At 35.9% G+C, this 21,791-nt stretch overlaps 1 protein-coding gene across 9 annotated transcripts in view; it reads right to left on the minus strand.

Annotated features, from left to right (window-relative positions):
• Window positions 1-21,791, minus strand: part of PCNX1 (pecanex 1) — a 92,145-nt gene that overhangs the window by 34,827 nt on the left and 35,527 nt on the right. For 5 of the 9 annotated variants that reach the window (XM_074867972.1, XM_074867979.1, XM_074867974.1 and 2 more), the window contains exons 8-14: window positions 18,033-18,217; window positions 10,545-10,635; window positions 8,741-8,798; window positions 6,365-6,582; window positions 5,234-5,387; window positions 4,475-4,507; window positions 3,271-3,442 (exon numbers count right to left, since the gene is read on the minus strand). In XM_074867972.1, coding sequence (XP_074724073.1) covers window positions 3,271-3,442; window positions 4,475-4,507; window positions 5,234-5,387; window positions 6,365-6,582; window positions 8,741-8,798; window positions 10,545-10,635; window positions 18,033-18,217 — 911 coding nt within the window. The remainder of the gene's footprint in view (window positions 1-3,270; window positions 3,443-4,474; window positions 4,508-5,233; window positions 5,388-6,364; window positions 6,583-8,740; window positions 8,799-10,544; window positions 10,636-18,032; window positions 18,218-21,791) is intronic. The other 4 variants (XM_074867973.1, XM_074867977.1, XM_074867976.1 and 1 more) reach the window with 4 other exon arrangements.

Consider the following 21,791-nt stretch of genomic DNA (forward strand, 5'->3'; position numbering starts at 1 on the left):
AGATCAGCCAAGAGTGTTTACAGATTAGAAGATTTGTAAGTTTTCATTCATTGTAAATAAGGCTTATCTGAGCCTAACTGCCTGTCTGGAGTTACAGGAGCAAGCTAACACCAGCCACACTGATGTAGAAGAGGCCAAGCATTTCACCTCCGGGTTTTCTGCCACTAGTGTCTGATGATTTTACTCATTTTCCCACACTACTTCTGAAAAGTTCTGATACTAAATGACTTTTCTAAATGAAAATGGGTAACTATGAACCATTAAAACCTCTGCAAACTACAGCAATGCAAAGATAAACGAATGCCACTTAATGTTAATACAGAGAATGGTACATCCCAACCCATACATATAATTTACTTTCCATCTTCATAAAAGATGCATAAATAACAATTTTTTACACATCTGTTAAGTAGTTCAGATACGACTCACAAGCGGCAATATACCGTAAGTTCTAGGTTCTGAGGGACAGAAGGATCAAACCATGAAAATATCCCTAGCAGACAAAATCTGACAGTTTGGGAAGATTTTCTATAACCTTATTGACTTGTAGCTTCAGTGACCAAAAGAAGAAACTAATTTTCAAGTACCCTGTAAAGAATCACAAGTCTCAACTTTAAGTTTCCAACTTTATATTCACAGAATGGTTGGATACTAAAGGATATCACATTAGAAATATTTACAGTGAGGTAGGTACTGAGAATCTGATTTTTTTTTTCCTACTCCTTGTTAAATAACGAAACATTGTTTAAAAGCATGGAGGTTCAGGGCTTGAGAAAAACAATGAGTTCTGCATCTTTTTACTGATATGAATTAGGAAATACAACACTAAGGACCAGCTACTCAGGACCTGAAGAAAATACTTTTCAGAGTTCTCAAGCCAAACCTTATCTCAATTCATTACTCAAGGAAGCCTACATAGGAGACAAATAAAGTGTTCTCTCGCTGACAGGTTAAAAAGTTGTCAGTTGTTGTGAAGGCCTGCAAGTTGAACTATCTTGAGTCCACTGAAAACAAAATAGATCTGGGAATATACAATTTTAAAAGTGCAGTCCAGCAAAAAGCCAACATTTCTGATGGCTTTTAAAGTCTGTAACAGAATTGCTCTCTAATTGGGACCACCTCGGTGAAAACAGAAAATAATTGTTACAAATGTGGAGCAGAGTTAAACCAGTTGATCAAGTCCAGTATGTGGGACATAAATAAATAAAAAATTTATACCAGTCCTCACTTGTCTGTTGGCAAGGACTCAGCAATTGCGTTATCTAAACACAAAGTTTGCCTTACCCTGCACCTGTGTTGTTCTAGAAGCCTGGGAATGCGAAAAAATGGCAACCAAGCTTTTTACTTTGTGTTAACAAAGTATGTTTGCTAGCAGTCAGCTTGCTTTGCGATACACACAAAGCTTTTTGAAACAGTTCTTCAGCAACATTAAGAGTTGCTGCAAAGTCAAGGGTGTGTATTTGTGTGGGGTGGAGCAGGGTAGGTTTTTATTAAGAAGTGAGAGCTGTTCTGGCAATCCGATTTTTTTTGGTAGAACTGCTAAGAAATATGAACCACATAAGCTGATGCAAGATAATTGAGAACAGTAAAACATAAAGGATGAAAAAGCATTCAGAACTCTTGAACTGAGAAGTTTTAAAAATGAATCCCAAACTGGACACAGCCTGGTGAAGATGCCAGTATGTCTTTAAACGTGGAAAAGACTGTTAAGTACTTTAAAAAAGTAGGTCACTTTCACAAAACAACACACCACCTACACACACATTTATGTATTACTTATGGGGATATAGGTATACATTACAGCAATGACTCAAGGTGACCAGAAAGGGAAGAAAAGACTTCTGAGACTGACAGAGCATAACCAAGGGGAAATGAAGCTAACTTTGTATCTTGAGTAAGTTAAAATTATCTTCTGTGTTAACTTTTTCTTTCATCACAGCTACAGAATGAAGTATGCCAGTGCATTAATAGATCCACAGAATCTGTAGAAAAGCACCTTTGGAAATGCCTGGACAACACTCTGTTTGTAAATAAGTGGCTTAGACCTCTTCCCTCTGGACATTTAAATACAGATTTACTACCAGAAAGTCAAAAGGGGAAACAGTATGAGGTATAAAATTCAGGATGTTCCTAAAATCAAGTAATAAAAACTAATTCCCAAAATGCCTGAGTCAGTAATTCTTACTAATCAATTAAAAGTCAAAAATAAAATAAAAAAATCAAAACCAAGATCAAGTTTTCATTTTTCTTGGATAGAAGACTGTCCAAGAACAGGAGGTGTGCAGTGGTAATGTTTAACTGCTGTAGTACTTCATGCATAGATATTTTGCTACAACTGAAGAACAAGTGTGTTCAATTTAGACAAGTTCTTACAGATTTTCTTCCCCCTCCAGAGACGATCACCCAAATAACTTTGCCCCATTAAAGAATATGCACGAAGTTCCCATGAGAAGATGGTCTTCAAACATTTACATTCTCTCTCTCTCCTCTCCATGGGCTCTGCCTGAGTTTACGTAGCTGTTACTATTTTCAATAAATTTTTTAAGTAAACAGGGGAAAGGTTTGCTGGAGGATGGGGGGGGTGGGGGTGTTATTTGTTCTTTGGGATGGGTTTTTTGCAGGGGGAGGGTGAGGGGGTGTTAAATGCCAGCAGAATTGTGAATGCACTGTACTGCTCAGAATATAATCAAAGTACCTTATACTGCCTAAAAATACATTTTTGGTATTGCTGATAGGCCTGTTCTGAGAAGAGACATATTAAATTAGATTTAATCTGTCTATGATGTTTCTAAAAATTGTGTCTGTACTGTTCTACCTGATGGCTAAACAAAAATAACCTGATTTATGAGAACTCCATTCACTTGCCACACGCCCCTCTAGAGAGCACAAAAAAGACCAAATCAAAAAGTTTTTTTAACTACTGAGCAGCTAGATCCAAGCACAGGGTATCATATCTGGTCTAAGTTAAGACAGAAGAACAGAAGGTTCAGCTATGGGGACTAAGATACTAAATAATTAAAAAGCTAAAAACATTTTTTTTCCTGTGACACCATATTAGTTGACATCTCTGCAGTTTGTTTCAAATCTACAGAAGGGGGGAAATTTTCCCATAAACTTCAGCAAAGCTAGAACTACTCTTTCCAAAGGAAACTAAATGAACTGCATTTAGAAGGTGATGATGCAACAGTCGTAACAAGATACAGAGTGATTAAAAAAAAAAAATTTCTACCGAGGTGAAGAAAACAATTAAAATCCATGAGAATCACTCACCTATAACTAAGTCCCTGGCTGACAGCAGCAGCAATGGGTTGGTGAAAGCCATTCCATACAACCTGAATCTTGTTGTAGATATGTTTCTGCTGCCATAATCCAACAGCCAAATAAGACCACAACATAAACAGAAATATACAGGCCTACTATAGGCTATGATACGATTATGACCCTGTTCAAAAAAAACCAAACAACAAACCAACATTTGTTTCATTATTAGCAGAAAAAGTAATTGTTATTCTTCTGTTACAATTTCATAACTAAAATTAATCATTGTTCATCAAATAACATACTGTCACCTCAACACATACTTAAGTTTTATTCATGAAATCCTTAATGCATTGCCTTGCAGTGATATAAGTTTTTTTGTGGCTTTGATATAACAAGGACACAACAGTTAAATTAAGGTAGCCTAAACTATATTTACCTTTACTGTCCATTAAGCTTTAAAGTACATTTCTTGTAATACTAAATGCCAGAGAAACTCTGACTAGGTTTCATAAGCAAGACAGAATATATTAATTTTGAAGAAAAGGCAAATCAAGTTTATTACTCAGATACTGCTCCTGCTAGAATTAAAAAAAACAATTTGTGTGTTCATTAAAACATACAACTTATTACCTAAAATAATATGATTGACTTGCTGCAGAGGAATAATGGTTTTTCATTTCTTATTTAGGACACAACAGAAATATTTTGTCTTGGCAATCTAGCAGATGCACAATAGAATATAGACATATTGTGCAACACTAGCACATTAACATTTCCATACTCAAACATTAATGCTCACTAGAGCATTGCATACTCAGCTTAACAGAGTAAAAAAAAATAAGGCTGTGCACACACTAGGACAACTGAATGATCTACAAGACCAGAATAGAACAAAGCTGTGTCAGTTCATATCAGTATGGCAAATGACAATATTAAGAATACTTCTCAGTATAATTGCTTGAATACTAAAGATGAATCAAAAAACCTATCGTGATATGGCTCTATAGCAAAAGCTAGGCTTAAAACAAGGAAGACATGATTTACTGAATACAAACAAAGCCTATGGGGGGGAAAAAGTGTATCAGTTCCCTTCTCACACACTAAGACAACATAAGCCTCTTGTGCCTTATGAGAAGGCACGTAAGAGAAATGCCAAAAAGATCGAATGTCTGTGTAAGTTCTACATCTGCAGGGTTACATGCCCATGACTTACATGTCGAGGGGAAGAAGAATCTGGCTGAACGCTCTGAAACCAAAATGGAAAAAGTTACCCCATCTACAGATAAGTGCGTTTACCTCCCACCCCCCACAATTTCTTGATTAAAGTTCTTTTAATATTATCTATAATTATCTACAATTGTCAAGCCACTCTACAGTCTTTAAATAGCACAATGTATTAAACCATAAAATCTGTTCAAAGAATATGTCTACAGCCAAAGTTTTAAAAAACCCCAATTTTTAGAACTTTTACCTTTTTAAACATGAAATGTGTTATGCACTTTAATTTTAAATCTAATTTCCACCCTAGTAGTCTAATCATAAGGAAATAAGCAATCATTCTTAAATTACAAAAATACCGTTAACAACTGTCTAATAAAAACTAAGTATGCTTAGATGCTAATTGCTTTGTATGAATGCACTGAGGTGCACCCAACTAAGCAAGACCAAAACAAAACAATAAAACTTCAAGTTCCTTCTGTAGGCTGTTTTCAACCAGTAAGAATTTGCTCCTCTTTGGGAAAACAAGTAGTGCATGAGAACAACAAATAAAGGGTTGTTTAACAAACATACACAGAACCATTCTAGTGAAGTGACCTTGTATGACCATCTATCAAACTTTCCATGAAGCTGAAATTTCCTCATTTGTTTTTAAATGATAAACACGCAGTTTTTTCCTTAAGGCTCTAACCAACCTGCAACCCCCAAAGTTAATTCTATTGTTTATAGAAAGGGAAGATAGAAATGAAAATACCTTCAACAGCGAGTACTGACAACTGGCTATTACCAGGCAGAACTGGAAGACCCAAATATCCTTGAAAAAGCCCTCTATAAGAAGTACAGAGCCCAGAAATGCAACTAGAATAGCTAGGATGACAGCTAACACGTTTTCAAGGATCTCACGATTCCTGTATTAGAGGGAGAGAAAATTTTTTTTTTTAAAAAAAAGTAGTATTGAAAACTAACTATGTCTAAAAAAAGGCTGCAAAGGAACAGTTAGGGTGAGAAGTTAACAAGAATTATGCTGCTGGTAGCAAAGTCGTTAAGATTTGAACCTGCACAGACTATACTAGCACACTGTCTTTTAGCAAAGCCAGAAGCTACCATTTCAATGATAGCTGAAATTGAACTTTAAACAGAACACAGTTTCAGAAATAAATCAAATGCTCAACCAGAAGCATGGTCTATAACACAAATCTATATTCAAGGTTCACACAGGATGATTACAAGCCTGTGAAAAAATACATGCATGATAGCTTATCTGTATATAATTTGTCATTCATGATTTTGTAATGAAGAAACAAAAAATACTCTCACTTGGCTAAAATAGGTCAAGTGGAGTAAAGAGAATTCCATGATATTGGTAGTGCAGAATTAATAGTATTTCTGCCTGGTCAGAATCACTACTGGATTGTTTATCTCAAAGAAGTTCACTACCAAAATTTAAATACTCTACATATTCCAAAAGCTGGTAACTGTGGGGAGTCACCTTCATTTTTATTTCACTAAGTAAATGCAGTAGGGACAACAGATTACAGTATTAGAGGACCCTTGGAAAAACAGCAGGTAAATTCGCTCTGCTTGCTGAAAAAATTAAGTGTATGCCAGATTCTAGACCCTTTCAATTAATTTTCTGAAGAAGGTTATTTTCTAGCTTTAAAGAGTAGCAACAATCTCTCTCTTTGACCACTCAAATACATTATCACCCCACTCACATGAAGTGTTTTTTTTTTCCTTTTTAGCATTGCCAAAGAAAAAGGGAGAGTAGCGTTCATTATTTTAGAAAATCTGCACTTTGTATTATTCTTTTATCTTTCAGAGTACAGTAAATAGGTACAATTCTCTAATTGTACAGTTCTTAATCATTACTTTCTGAGGATCTCACCTATCAAATAAAGCCAGAAGAGTTAATCTATCAAAATTGATGCTAATCCAAAGCTTAGGCAGGATCCAAAAGCGATAGTACTGCTTGACTTTTTGAGCTGCTTCCTCTTGAGGTTGCATGTGATCCTGAAGGTCAGGGCTCAGGTCAATATCTTGCTGCTCCAGTAGATCTGTATCCATGGTTAGCAGCCTGTTCAACCTGATCTGAGGAAGAGAAAGCTAAAAGAAAGTCAGTATTAACAAAAGCTCTTTTTTTACTGTATTACTGTATTCTACCAAAAACAGCTTTGCTAAAAATTGCTAGAATTATTTAGTTTCATTTGAGAAGTTATATGTTAAACACTGCCAGTTCTCAGGCTTCTACTTACTTTTCCTGACCTAATAATAATTTGCATACAACACATCTGTTTGGCATTTTAGCATATGCCTTATTTCAAATGAAGTATGAACATGTCTTCCACGCACATTATCCCATTTACTCTGAAAGCTTCAAATTTGAAGACAAGTAAACTGATATGTGAACAGGAATAACATATACTACAAGAATAATCCAACAGTGAATTTAAATAAATTACACCACTTTTCTTATAGTCAGCTACTCTGCATGCACATCCATGCCAAATGGTTGCTTTTGCATGACAAAGCAACATATGCATGCGTCACTGGTCAAATTCAAGCTCACTACATTAAGAATACACTCAGAGACAAACTAAAAAAAAAGCTCTGTCCTAACTAGTCAAGTACTATTTATGACTGACTACATTTCCCACTTGTTTTGTAGTTTGTCACTCTAGAGTGCTCTTGAAATCACGGTAATATTAACAACCATAAAGGACATTTAAGGAGAGTACTCAGAAGGTTAAAAAGTTACTACAGTGTGTATGTGTCGTCTAACCCACCCTATACATTTCATTAACAGGCCAAGAAACGTCTTAATACACTGCCCTTTACTCTTAAACAATATGATCGTTAAAATGACATTTAATGAAAAAATCTTTACAATCTTTTAAGGCAAAGAGTAAAATTTAAATACTCATGTTGTTACTATAAGTGTCAAAGTTATAGGTGGTTTTGTTTGCCCTTTTGGTTTGCTTTGCTGGTTTTGTTTTTACAATTGCCTTGAAGTTTAACATTCGATTTCTTGTTTTTAAAAATTTTTTTCATGACTCCTTAAAGCAGTTTACTGTAACTATTCTCAGCCAGCTTTTCTTTCCTAGAAAAATACTAATAAAAACAACAAGCAGGAACACTTCTTTTCTAAAGGCATTTCAAAAATACAAACCATACTACCTCAGATAAGCTGTGTCAGAAAACAGGTGCTTTTTTGACAGCTTTTTAAGAACTTGATTTCTTAAAAGGTAGCATCACCATAACATAACATTTATCTCATTAATAATAAACTTCAGTGGAAGCTTCCATCTAGGCACATCTGCTAAGCTTTTACAAATACAAGTCTGTTTAAACAGAATCCCTCCGTCCAATGGGATCACAATGGCAAACCAACAGCACATAACAGGTAATGCAGCCTCCTTTTTGAAGGTTTTTGAGGGGGATGGTGGAAAGCAAAGAAACTTCCTCTAGCAGACACCATGTTTGAAAAGCACATTCCCGATCAAAAGCATGGTCAGCAAATGGAGGTCTCTTGCTCCGCTGCCAAATGCTGAAACCATATTTCATTTTACCCTCTTGATTAGGTCATTAGGTACTTCAATATACCTTACTTTGGTTTCCTAACTTAAGAATCATGACCATTTGCACTGTTTTCATGACACAGCAATATAAGACTTCAGAATTAAGAGTGCAGATATGTCTGGACTTGACAACAATATAAAAGGTTTGAGATCACAAAACTAAGGAATTCTAAAGCTGTTTGCAGAATTAAATAGCATAAGCCTCTGCCTTTTTTCCCCAGTCACTCCTCGCATATGAATTCAATTTTTGTACAACAGATTCCAACAACAGATTTTTAAACTCCTTTCAGGGAAATTACTGAAGCTTCTCTTGGTCAGAACACAAAATTTATTCATTCTGCTGCCTGCTAATCTTCGTAATGCACGGAAGGAAAACTCTGTCCAAGTTGTCCAGTCATCTCTGGAAACCTTTACAAGGTATCTCAGAACATCCAATTTCCACGTGGTTTAGAAAATCACTATGCTTTAGATCAGAGGAAACCATTTATATTTAAAGCGCTATGCAGAAAAATGAATTTGTATGTATATATAAAGACACTGCAACAATAAAGAAATACTTTATCGTCATTTAAACCCAGGCAAAAATCCTTTTTAAGAACTACCACATAGGATGATTAATCAGTGCTATAAAATTGGAAAGTCTTCTGATTTTTTGCATGCTTTAAAAATAAATAAGAAAAACTTACTAGATCATGTGGATAAAAGCGAACTGAGGTAGAACTCGATACGTGAGAGTCCGTGTCACTATAAGAACAGGGGAAAGACTTCAGATTATAAAACTACATTTTACTTCAACAGGCCCCTCTAATTTTCTAGCATCCCAAATTAATTTTGACTCCTTGCAAATTTTATCTAAAAATCTTTAAGTTTCTCCATTGATCACATACGTTAAATACAAGTATCCACTTAGTCTTGTGTGCTGTAGTAAATTCTGTAGCTATAGTATGTCAGAAGACTCTTTACCCTTATCCTTGCTATAATTTTCAACACCTAGTCCTTAAATTGTGTAACACGGATTATCATGATAGTAATTATTCCACTTGAGAAAACAAAGATGTTTTATTATCTGTTACCTACTGATGGGTAAACACACATCACATCTCTACAGGAGCGCAGAGTCCGCTTTGTGTTCACATACAGAGTTTTTGTTAATTCTATACTGTTTTTACCAAGGTCCCAAAACTGCCAAAAATAGTACACACATAACACAAGTATACTGAGTTACTTAATCTCAAATTGCTTTTGAAAAACTTAACTTTACATAAACTTAAACCTCTGGTAAGAAGAGCAAAATTACTTGGCGATTTCCATTCTTTAGAGATGACGAGAAATTTCTCTTACTGTATGAGAGTCCATATCCAACCATTGCTTTTTTCCCCAATTTTGGATTGCTTTTGGATGTTTGTTTTCTATGTAAATCACATGGCTGTAAGACTTGTATCAAATTTATGCAACTTTCCTTCAGTTCCTTGCCTTAAGATAAAAACATTCTTTGTTATCAATTTTACTTCACTGAAACTCAAGTATTCTTTAAAGCTGAGGTCAGATTATTTGGATGTGGCCAGTTTATTCCTTCCACTAGCACATATAACTTCATCACAGCAGCCATCAGCAAAGCCATTGCATCTGGAACATGCAAGCTGTAGAGGCAGGCACTGGCAGCTTTGTGCAAGGAATACAGAACTTTTTATCAAAGTTCAACTCTACAAAAGGCACTTGCACACTTTCACAAGAAAGATTAGAAGATGGGAGCTTTTATATTCGTTACTCCATAATTCCAATAGCTGTTCCACCTACACGTGGTGGGAGTTTGTAGCATTCAGCATGACGCAATAGCTTCAGAGCAGCTCTATGTAGTGGAGTGGATTGGGGGGGTGGGGGGGTGGAAGGTTTTCGGTTATTTTTCTTTCTTCTGCCTCCTGTCCCTTCAGAGAAAGAAAGGGCATCTTTCCAACAGCAGAGGAACTACCCAGTATGTAGCTGGCCATTTCAATTCTAAGTCAAATTTAAACCTCAGGCATGTTAACACTTCCATGTATTGTTTCATGCCATCTATGAACTTGAGAATAAATTTATCAGTTTACATTTGCTTCACAATTGGAAGTTCATTTGTAAATAAGTTAATAGCCATTATGGTCAATAGCCACCTACTTTCCCAAAACCTGGGTTAAATCATTTAAGAAAGACTTTCTATAAGCCAATCAAAAATGCATTTTGTCAAGTTCTTGGTTTGGACATCTATTACTTTAAAAAATTATTACTTAAGCTAACAGTAGTCTTCATTTTTTGAGATTTAAGTGGAGAAGATAATTTATGCAGTTAGTGTCATTTTCTAGTAAAAATCACTTAGGTTTCAAAAGTAGAAGTATACGGATAGTATTTTATAATGATTTTTTGTAGTCCATACTAAATAACCTTTTAAAAATTAAAATCAAAGATTTGTTTGCAGTAAGACAAGAATCATCACTCTTGACTGGCCTTCACACACACCAGATGTTGGATGCTCTTCTTGCAGCTGGCTCAAAGTTCACAAGCGACATGTCGCAGCCCCCTGTCTCGTAGAGTGTAGAACTGAACTTACCTATTAAAGAGAAGATCAAAAGCAGGTCAAGATTTCATCATGTTTCATCCCACTGGCACTACTTTCTATTTAACTTACTACTGAGATCAAGTTAGACATCTAAATTTACATTAGTGTCAAAATATAAAATGTGATTACACATTAATGTGTCACCAGTGCAGACAAGACATTAGCTACTCAGTCCTCTTCCATACCATTTTATATGACATATATACAGTAAACCGCAATACTGAATTAAATTTTAAGAGTTTGTGTTTACAAGATGTCACCATTAACACAACAGCAGCACAATGTAAGCCCTTCCCCCCCCCCCGCCCCCCCCCCTTTTTAGAATAACCAGGCAAACAACTTGCCATGACCAGCTTCTTCAGTTCTTCCCCACCCCCAGGAGAACAATCAGTACATCATTCTCTATCAGCATCTAAGAACCATGGCATTTAACTAAGGCAGAGATTCCTCAAGGGCCCTGAATAAAATTCTTTTGAGAGGCACATGTCTATTTCAAAAGAAACACAAAGAGTGAAAGAAGTGGCCGGAGATGCTTTGTAAGTCATACCTCTAGAAAAACTAAAAAAGGAATGGCAGGCAGATTTATTCTACAAGTCAGAAGCCAACACTTTAGTGTGAGAACAGAAGACTGCAAACTAACTTCTCAAGCAAGCCATTTGGAGTTACCAGAACTCCATTAAACATAATTTCCTAAAGTTGTTATTAAAAACATTGTGAATGAACAATATCAAGTTATTCCTATATATATAAATAAGAAAAAAGTAGCTAGAGATTATAACTCAAATTATAAACTACCTTACTCACAATATGATGTTTTTACAGTGCCCTTCTCCCACAATAGTCCGATCAGAGAGATAAGCATTGTAATTTCCCCTGAAGGCTAGGTTCAATATATTTCAGCTCTGAATACAGGAAGCTGATTTTGAAATTGTGATCTCATATGAAGTGTTCTGCCAACTTCTCCATCTCTTCTAGCTCAAAACTCTTCTTAAGCCATGATGCAAAGCATGCACTATTTTAGTATCTGCTTATGCAAAACAAAAAAAAGTATCCTACTTTGGAGCATCTGAAGCAAAAACTGTATACACCTCTCTACTGCAGGTCTTGCAGCTTTCTTCTGTTGATACAGGGTAACAAGCAGTCCCAGGAGAAATGCCTAACATTCTCCATTCTCTTCCCTCTCTTTGAGAACATAACCTGCTTCTGATAGTGTTTTTTGATATATTTTATTTTAAAAAACCACACTATGATCCTGCTCCAACTTTTCTTCAGACCCACAGACAATTAAGTTCAATTTAGAAGTGTCTGAAAGCAAGAAGGTTAAAACATCAAGCTGGACGATTAAAACCAGCGAAACTAAGGAACAATACTGGCATATTGAAAATATCTTCATAAAGCTTTCTATCGTCAGAGGGGGCACTTCAGACCAACTAGGCACATACTGCAGCCATGGTAAGACCAACCATTCTGACAAGACAATCAGCTACATAATTCAGGAGTCAAGTACAGCATGCGTCAGAGCTCAGCAATGCAACAGCTCTCCCTCAATATTTAATTACAGTCGCTATACACATTTGTAAGGAAATACAAGTAGAAAGTTCACTTGTTAGGGTTTTTTCCTCAATGGTTAAGATTTAATGAAAGTTTCTGTTAAATACCCTTTGTTTTTTAATGCATAGCGTAGTAAACAGTTGTTACTGAAGTTTAAAATTTAAACTAGCACAAGACATTAGGGATCTTCATTCCCACAACTAATAAATAACCTTAGTTACACAGGTCTATTTCTTAACTGCATCAGTAAAAAAAATTTCAACAGCAAACATGAAGGTATTAGATAATACACTTCAGGTTCTAGTCAGGACAAAATTATGCATAACTTAGTATGGAAAAAAACTTATGGGAAACCAATCCTTAAGAGAGACAAGGAAGTTGAGGTTAAATTCTTCATGATTTTGCACTACTGAAATGGGAGCCTGAAAATTAAACTTTTTGATTTCTAAATTAATGAAATTCTAGTCACAGAAATTAGAATATACTACTTGCAAGATATAACTTCCCATTCTCTTGGGCTGTGATAAAATGTCAGATACAGTTTCAGAAGAAGTTTATTAACTGTTACACTCATGTGAAATGTCTGAAAAGGGCCTCAAACTACGAAAACATGTAGCATAGACCACTTCACATTAGAAAACATCTACAGTTCCCTCACATCCAACTCACCTTTGAATCTGTCAAAATTTACTGTATTTGTATTGTTGGGTACATTGGTGTGGTGAGATAAAATAAACATGCTTAATAGAGAGGCAGCAAACAGAACACTTAATTCCAATTGTTTACACACAAACTACAAACTGGACTCATGCTTTGCCATACTTGCAATTTATCCCCCTACTTATCTAGACTTGCTATTGAAAGTTAGCTCTCTGTCAAGAAAAGCATGGCTTCTCAGTAAAACCAAGTTGCCTGCCCTTTTTGTTTGTTTGTTTGTTTTGTTTTGTTGGGAGGTTTTTTTTGTTTAGTTGTTTTAAATCAAAAAGCTCTCCAGAAAAGTCTCAACTCAGCCAAAACAGAAAAAAATGACAGGACTATTCAGTGCTGTTGAGGACACAAACCTCAAGGTGTGACTGGAGAATCTATGACCAAGCACCAAAATCCCACTTTTTAAACTGTGTGAGATAACAGCAGCTTCCTCTCAGCACACTCAAACTCTAATGAAGGATTTCAGTGCTCACAAGATTCAGTATCTATGGATATACCTAGCATTTTCAGTTACCCTAGTAATTTTCTCTCCCATTCCTAGCTCTGCCACAGCATTCTCTGAAATATTTTTATAGCATCACACTGAAGAAGCTGAAGATTTTTTCTTTCTCTAAGGACTGTAGTTTCATCAAGTTGTGAACAAATAGCAGACTTAAAAACTTATTTTACAAATCAAGAAATGCAGCAAATGGCATGTTTGCCCACTAAACAGAAACGCTTGTAACTTCTACCCCACCCCTCAACGGGAGAGCTGTGAGTTCTTAGCAAATTAAAGTCACTCAAACAATATTCTATTTGGACCAGGTTACAAAAATAACAAAACCAAGTCATTGATACTCAGGCACACAAATCCAAAATACATCTTCACTCTGACATGGAGAGGAAAAGATGAATGCACTCCTTTGAAACAAGCTTCCTTGTTTCAAAAGACAAAAATATTTCATCACCAAATCCAGAGACAACCACGTAACAGTTCACATTGTATGAACTGGTGTTCCCAGTTTTGGGAATCGGTGAAAGCAACAGCCTGACGAGCTTACACAGATGAAACCTGGAAGACTTCAAGTTGCTCAGGTCCCAGCTACAATGGTACTCTGACAGTTTCTTTAGCTAAATTATTTTCAGCCCATTTCCTGGTTCTCCATCTAATAAATAATTACTTTGTTTCAAACTTCTCATAAACTAGTTCTGAGTATTGCTAACACCTTTTGACATGTTGAAGTCTATACCATCATTAGATCAAGGTACATTCATCTACTACTTGACAGTATTTTTTAAACCTAGTCAGCAAAACCAAAGCCACCAGAATTTGAATACTCTGTAGTGTGCAAGGAGTTATTTCCAAACGTCAAAATTTTACCTTCAGCTCCAGTATGAAAACTTATAATTTTTCAGTTAGAACAGTTCATAAGTGGTTCATTTCTTATTTCTACATGAAGTTTGTCAGAAGAGTAACTTACCTATTACTCCACAGACTACAAGAAGGGTATTTTCAATAGGAACAATGGGAAAAGAATATTTATTTTCTACCTGTACCTTTGAAAATACTCCCCCATCCATCCCGAATAAATTATGTCTACTTAATTATAAAAAGGTACTGAGGAACTGATTCTAAATTGGTTTTAATCAAATAAGTAATCAGTGCATTTGTTTATCTTTAGAGAAGTTGATCTTCAAGAGCATCCAACTGCCTTCATAAAGTACTCCAATAAATCTGAAAGATCATCACTTGCACATATGATACAACCAGAAGTCCAACACTGCAGTGTAACTGTATTGTAAAGCTCCAGATGACCACTTCCCTTTAAATCACAAAAGAAATATTTCTTTCAAAAAATAATAAAAATCATCTAGCAGAGGACAAGAGGTTGTTATTTCACCCCAGTTTCAGAAACTGGGCAACTGTTCTAGTAACTCAGTACTTGGATTCTTAACTGCTTCACAAATTGTAACACCTACAGCCTTCACAGCAAGGACTGAAGAATCCTACCCATCACCTACATGTCTCAAGAATCAGACATTGGTGAGAATAAAAGGCATCAGTCCTGCCACACTGTGCTCTGAAGACTGTCATTCACTTAAGTCATGGTACATGTTCCGTTGCTTTTTTGGATTCCTATTATATTAATCCTGACTATAATCATGGCATTTGGTCTGCCACCTTTCTTTTCTGTCCTGCATTCCACCTACGATTTACCTCATGTTTACTGCTCCACACTAAGCTCCTTTTCCATCCTTTCAAGTTCTTTCCCCCAACCCCTCATGAAACAACAACATAATTGATATAAATCTTTCTACTTCAAATCTGGAAGACTAAAGATAATGCCTCAAAGCATCTCTTCCCTTACTCTCAGGACAATGCCCAGTTAAAGATGGCTATAGTTACCAGACTAGATGTAGGCTAGCTATAATACAGCAAGGTTGACCCTTCATAAAATAAGCCACCAGAATGAAGCTAACAGACATGAATCTTTAAAGCAAAAAAAAAAAAAAAAATTGGGTGTCTTGTTAAAAGCTGCAGTTTGACATCAACACACAAGTGGAAAAAAATGCAGAAGCAGATACTGCATTGGTACACAAAAACAGGAGTCCTAAATGTGGGGGCTTTTAATGTAAATTAACACATGCTCTGTTTGTCTTCCAGACTAGCTGAAATATGTTAATAGAATTTCAGTAAGAAAATCAATTCTTACATGCATTGTACAGAGACACACAACCACATCTACTGAATTTGTCACTTATATTTCCAGTTCCTGTAAATCAAGTTTTGTTTCCATAGCTCTTCCCCAGCCTCTACTTTTAATATTTATTCTGTCCTGGACAGTCACAGTGATTTCCACAGTGACAAAGAGTTGGTTATATCACCTGCATTGCTTTGATCAGCATCAGAATAAAAGTTAAGGAAAAAACAAACTACTATACTCCCTCACCCCCAAACCATACATAATCTAAAGTAACAGGGTCATCTTTCACTGTAAGGTATCTTGGGACAACAGAGAAAAACCAACAGCCTTAGAGTTAAGGGGAACAGAGCAGTCATGTTACTTCATCCATGACTGAGGATAAAACCAAAACAAAAACACCAAACAAACCATGTACCAGTTATAAGGAAAGATAGTCTCCTTTTTTGTCAGGGCTGATAAAGGAATCACGCATGGGAGAGCTTGCACCATTTTGCCAACTATTTTACTCTATCAAAAGATAGCACCTGTCACACAAAGCCTGCTATGCAAACTGGAAAATTTGATTTTCCTAAAATAATAAAACCAGATTTTGCCTATAATAGCAGCTTTCACTCATAGAAGGTTTTTGAACAGATGCTCAGATTTTTAAATCAGGAATAAATCCCTACTGTACATCAGATTTTTAACTGAGCGGATCCTGGAAGTTTTGTGCCTCCCAAAGGCAATGTGCTGGCCCATACAACTGTAAGCACAGTACAGACAATTTCAAAAGAACTTAGCTATATACATTTCAGAAGATTCCAATACATGCCAAGTGCAACGAACTTGCCTTTTTAGAATGCCTGAATGCAATGTTTTATTTCTGAAATGATCCTCTTATATTACTATGTTGTAGTAGACAAAGTTCTTAAATAACTCGGATTTATCTAGAATGTGTATTAAATCTTGAGTTCTATACAACTTAATTGTATTATTTTGGGTAAGATGAACCCAATCCTTCAAATACAATAATGGTGGCTTTAAGATTAAATATCAACTTTAACCTTGGACTGATACAACCAGCACCCCTGAATTTCAGTTATATTCCAATATTTTTTCAAACAAAAAATAAGAGTCCAAACTAAATAAAGAAATCCGTAGTTTCATGTGATAAGCTTTCATAGTTCAGAGACACATACAAGCGGTGAGACAGAAGTCTCAATTTTTCTATCTAGAAACTAGTAGAGCCACAGAAGCTAAAACAAAATTATCAGGTAAGTAGATTGTGTGTATTTAGCACATCTGTCTTTAAATTTTATAGAACATCTCAGAGAACGTCAGGGTTGTTTTCAGTTTTGCTTATATTCAAATTTTCCTTATATTGCAGCTAGATGGTGCAAAAAAAATGGCAACTTGTTAGCCAAACTCATTTTTAAAGGGGTACCACAGCCTGGCAACTCCTGAAGTCTTCCCCATTAGTGGAACAAGATGACAATTCACTTATCTTTTAGTACTGGGTTACAGTAAGATCTGAAACAAGTGTTTTGTCAGTGATCTGAGCTAACCTGTACTTTTAGGTTATTACAACTGACAGCTGCTCAAAATACTGTCAAAAATAATTGTCAGTTCTAAAGATGCCCATTTTAATAATTCAAGGAAGAATTCCATATTAATGCTGAAGTCATAAGTCATTCAGGCCATGTATAGATAGCTGCAAAGATCCCTGCCAGGAATTCTTCTGCCTCTGCATTACTGTGTCACAGGAGACCAGTCACTTACTATGACCATCTCAACTTCCTTCTCCCGAGTAATTTTATTAGCTGCATAGAAGTTAACGAATAGTTAATACTACTAAATAAAATGGACCATGAAGAACTAAAAGGCACTATAAGGCTCCATGAAATGATATGACATTTGATATAAGATTCCAGATCTTCTTCCAATATCAAGCTCCTAAATTAAGACGTACATAAAAAGTAAAGCACTTTCATTTACACAAGGATTTATTTTTTGAACAGCAGCTAAGCAAGACTCATCTAAAAAAAGTAAGATCAAGAATTCCTAAGGACCGTAACAAGTATTTTTTTCAGGAAACAGCAGATCCCCAAAGTTGGTCTCAATCTCTGCACAACTACTGGTGACAATGGGAGAAAACTTATTCATTACAAGTGTTACATTGTTGAAGTCATGAAAGCTCTCCCACACCATCACTTGTAGCTATGCACTCTCACACATCACTTGTATCTATGCGCTCTTAGAGTGTTTCCCATCGTGCATTTGTTAGAGAAAGTGCCAGGAAAGGCAACTGTGAAAGGCAAGGAATTTATGAGCACCATGGCCTTCTAAGAAACGCACCTACAAGATTCAGAAACAAAGCTAAAGTTAGCTGCTTTTCACCGCATTATTACCGATATATCTGCCGTATTAAAACTTCCATGTCACCAAGGTTACATAAGGCCTGCATACCAAGTTCATCGTGCAAACTGCTACCGCCTACAGCAGATGCAGTGGCATGTGATGCTTCTAAGTGGACACTCCCATTTCTCACCAGCAAGGAGGCGCTAGCGCCGAGCACAGCTGCCTGGGAAGGGGGGCGGGACTGCACTCTGACCTGGGAGGAGCACTGCTGGCCTTGCTGACCATCTTGAAGGCTACGAGAAAACACGGATTGGGGACACATTACCAGGAAGAAGAGAAAAATAGCTAGAAGTGAAGCAAAACAAGACTTTTTAGTTTAAAGAGGAAAACTTTAAAGCGTACAGCATTAAGAAGCCACGTACTAGGGTTAAGATAACCCTTGAGTTCTGTATAATGGCATATTTGGACACTAGTTTCCTCAGTAATCTAGAGATACAGTTCCTGTCCTACTTCTTAGAAGTAGTATTGCTTTCTAAAATCTCCCCAAGTCTCCCTCAAGTATATTCTTATAAGCCTTAATTTGTGGGTGCGAAAGCTAATTATTAGTGGTTAGTCTACAATTAGACTAACCTGAGGTATCACCAACATACAGTAGTGACTATTCCAGTCTTCTCACAATAGTTAGAGCCCTTTTTGTTCATTGAGATCACTCGATCAACTGTTTAGTTGACCATTTGGGGTTTTTTTGGTCACAATAACACCACCTTTCTTGCTATTAATCTACTAGAAAAGTTTTCCTAGTAGCTTTATTAGTAGCCGTACCCTACCACAGACCTTCTAGATAACTGTAGTTAAATGCTTGGATTCAGATTTTTTTTTTTTTAACGTATTAAGAATGCTTATAACAAATTATTAATTGGCAAAATTTTTAAGTCTGTTTTGAAATTATTTTGACAGTACAGCAAAAACTTTATTACTCAAAGAAATTCTCCTATACCCAGACACATACCTGCACCAAAACACAGGTTTTAAAAGTCAACTTGGGCTTCAGAGAAATTTGTAAGTTTACAGCCATGAGTAGACAGTGCTTGAAGATGTTAGTTCTCCTCTTCACAGCCTTCTTATTGCAAAATTATTTTATAAAGCTATTTAACAAAGGTAGATATTTTTAATAGCTTGTTTAATATTAAACATGGTAAAGTGTCAGAATAGTTGTTTGCACTTGTATATCACACCTACTTTGTGAAATTAGCTTTTATAGCCCTTTATTTTGTGCATTTAAAGATGTCACAGTCATTAGTTGTGAGACGTGATAAAATTAAGAAATTATTTTTAGACAAATATAAGAATTTATACTTTAAAGATTACAGAAAGTACCTTAAACACTGTTGAAAACAGTCTTTATCACCTGTTGCTTTTAACATTTCACTGTTTACAGTGTGATGCTATAGTTGGCAAGTGAGGCAACTGAAAAAGCAAGATCTTACTAAGAGTTGAGGACTTAGATCTGATGTACTTGCTTTTAACAGTATTTTCTAGAACATCTACTTTTCATCTTTTGTTAGAGCACCACTGGAAAACAAAATATGGATATAAGTATAAAAATAGGTGTTAAGAAAAGCTCATGCAAAATAAAGCAGACATGCACACAGCTCATAAGGTAAAAACAGCAACTCATTATTTATCGTATTCTAACATATTTTAATCTGAACTATAAATTTGGTGTTTTGCTGCTGTACACAAGGCTTTCAGTGAGCTACATGGCAACAAGAACCCTAAGGAAGCTCACAGATGTGCCAGCCTTCATTGTTTCCCTTAAGTATTATCAGCATCACCAAAACACTGCTAAACAATACTACTTTCCCTTAAGTGGTAGCTACTATCAAAAGGCATCTACAAAGTTGCCCTTTCAGTGGTTATCCATCTCCATCACAATAAAAACCAAAACAAAACATTGACATTAACAGATTACACAGATAAAGATAGATTTATTCTCTGCCTAAGTAATAATTACAAAAAATAAAATTCTGCTCAAGACAGTCACTTACGATCTTGTATCAGACATACATGCATACAGCACTGAGTACATAGGATGTCAGTGCATACTTATGCTTAAAGTACCCAAAACATTGTTGACATTTAGGCAGGACAAAAGCAGGGGTGGGTGGTTGTTTTGTGGTGGGTTTCGGGGTTTGGTGGTTTTGTTTTGTTTTAAGTTACCAGGCAACATACTCTTGTGTCTAATTTAACATCAATCCAGCAGAATTTACTAGACCGGGTTTTACTTAAGTATCTACTATTACCAAACACATACATATATAATGCCATTGTCTCTTTTACTAAACATTTCACAGAGGAAGTGAAAAGCAATTGCAATAATGACAAGAATTTTTAAAAAAATAATCAGGCTGAACTCAACAGGTTCAAAGGGAACATCCCCACGACATCCAATTTTATGCCAGAGTTAGAAGATTAGGAGATTAAAGTTTGCTGGTAAGAATAAGAAAGAAGTAACATCAGGGCGACTAAAGATTAGTAAATCTAATACTGTTAGAAGTTTAACATCTGAAGTCATACAGATTAGCAGTATCAGGAACTAGACTGGGGCAGCTGACCACTAGTATATACAAGTAATGCCAGTACAGTTGCAGTGATATTTTGAAAAGAACTAGGTGGTGACTGGCTGAAAAAAAAAAAAATCTGCATTTCTTCACATTTCTTCCTTATGCACAATTTTCTTTTTTTAATCTTTCTTAAGGGTTTCTTCTTCCAGCAACACATAGAAGTTACACTAAAATTAAGCTACCCATACAAAAGAAATTTTTTTCAGCCTATTCATCTAGAAATCAGAATAGTAATAAATACAATTTTTCAGATATCTTCCACAGTTGGTAATTCAAATGGAATTTATGTCAAACATCTCTGAAAGCACTTCGGTGTTTGGTTGAATTAAGGCAATTTAACTCCACTCCAAGGGACAGTCATTTAGCATCACAAACAATGCCTTGAGCAAAGTAACCTCACTAAGTATTCAATTCTGAACATGTTTGTAAGACAAGTGGTTTTAATAACGTTCTTTAAGAAAGAACAGAGTTTTGGGGTTTTTTTTATTTAGAGAGGAACAAATTTAGATAACTCAAAGATGCTTGGAGGAAATACAAGGCTAGAATATTTGATCCGCTTTTTCACCCTTGAACATCTCGTCTGATTAAAAAGTTACTTCCACCAACTTCCGTTTTCTCATGATATCTCACTGAAGTCCAGCTTAAACCATGGGAACCTTAATGACTGCACTAGCATGAGAAAATGAGGCAGCTGTCAGTCCCAGTTTAAAACAGAGTCCTTTATTTGCCTACTTTCTACCTGTCTAAAAGAAAGAAAACTCAGTTTCCTGGCTGATGCACAGTTAAGGTGCTGATTAGTCTGCACAGCCTCTTAGGAGCCAATACACAAAACTATACCACCCTTCTTTTAAAAAAAATAAAGGAAAACACATACAAAAAAATACCAGAAGCAAGTGAATGCAATGGAAGAGTAAAGCAAAAGTGATCTAAGGGAATGCAAAGTTTCAGTACGCCTCACTATGAAGAAAATCACTAGAAGTCGAACAAGCCATGTTCAGCAAGACAAGAAGCAGCTCAACAACAAAAAAAAATCATCTGAAATGATGTGATTACTGCTACATACTGCACTAGCCACTAAAACCACATCTAACTAGTTTCAGTCCTTGATGTAGCAGATGTCAATCCTTCATTTGTTAGATTTTAGCATTTTTGCAATCCTCCTGCCTGAGGAAAATGTATAAACTTAGACCTGGATTATTTCAGTGGTGCCAGAAAGATGGCACAATTCCTTCGCCATCCTCTA

The sequence above is a fragment of the Strix uralensis genome, chromosome 4, assembly GCF_047716275.1.
Source record: "Strix uralensis isolate ZFMK-TIS-50842 chromosome 4, bStrUra1, whole genome shotgun sequence".
Taxonomy (NCBI): domain Eukaryota; kingdom Metazoa; phylum Chordata; class Aves; order Strigiformes; family Strigidae; genus Strix; species Strix uralensis.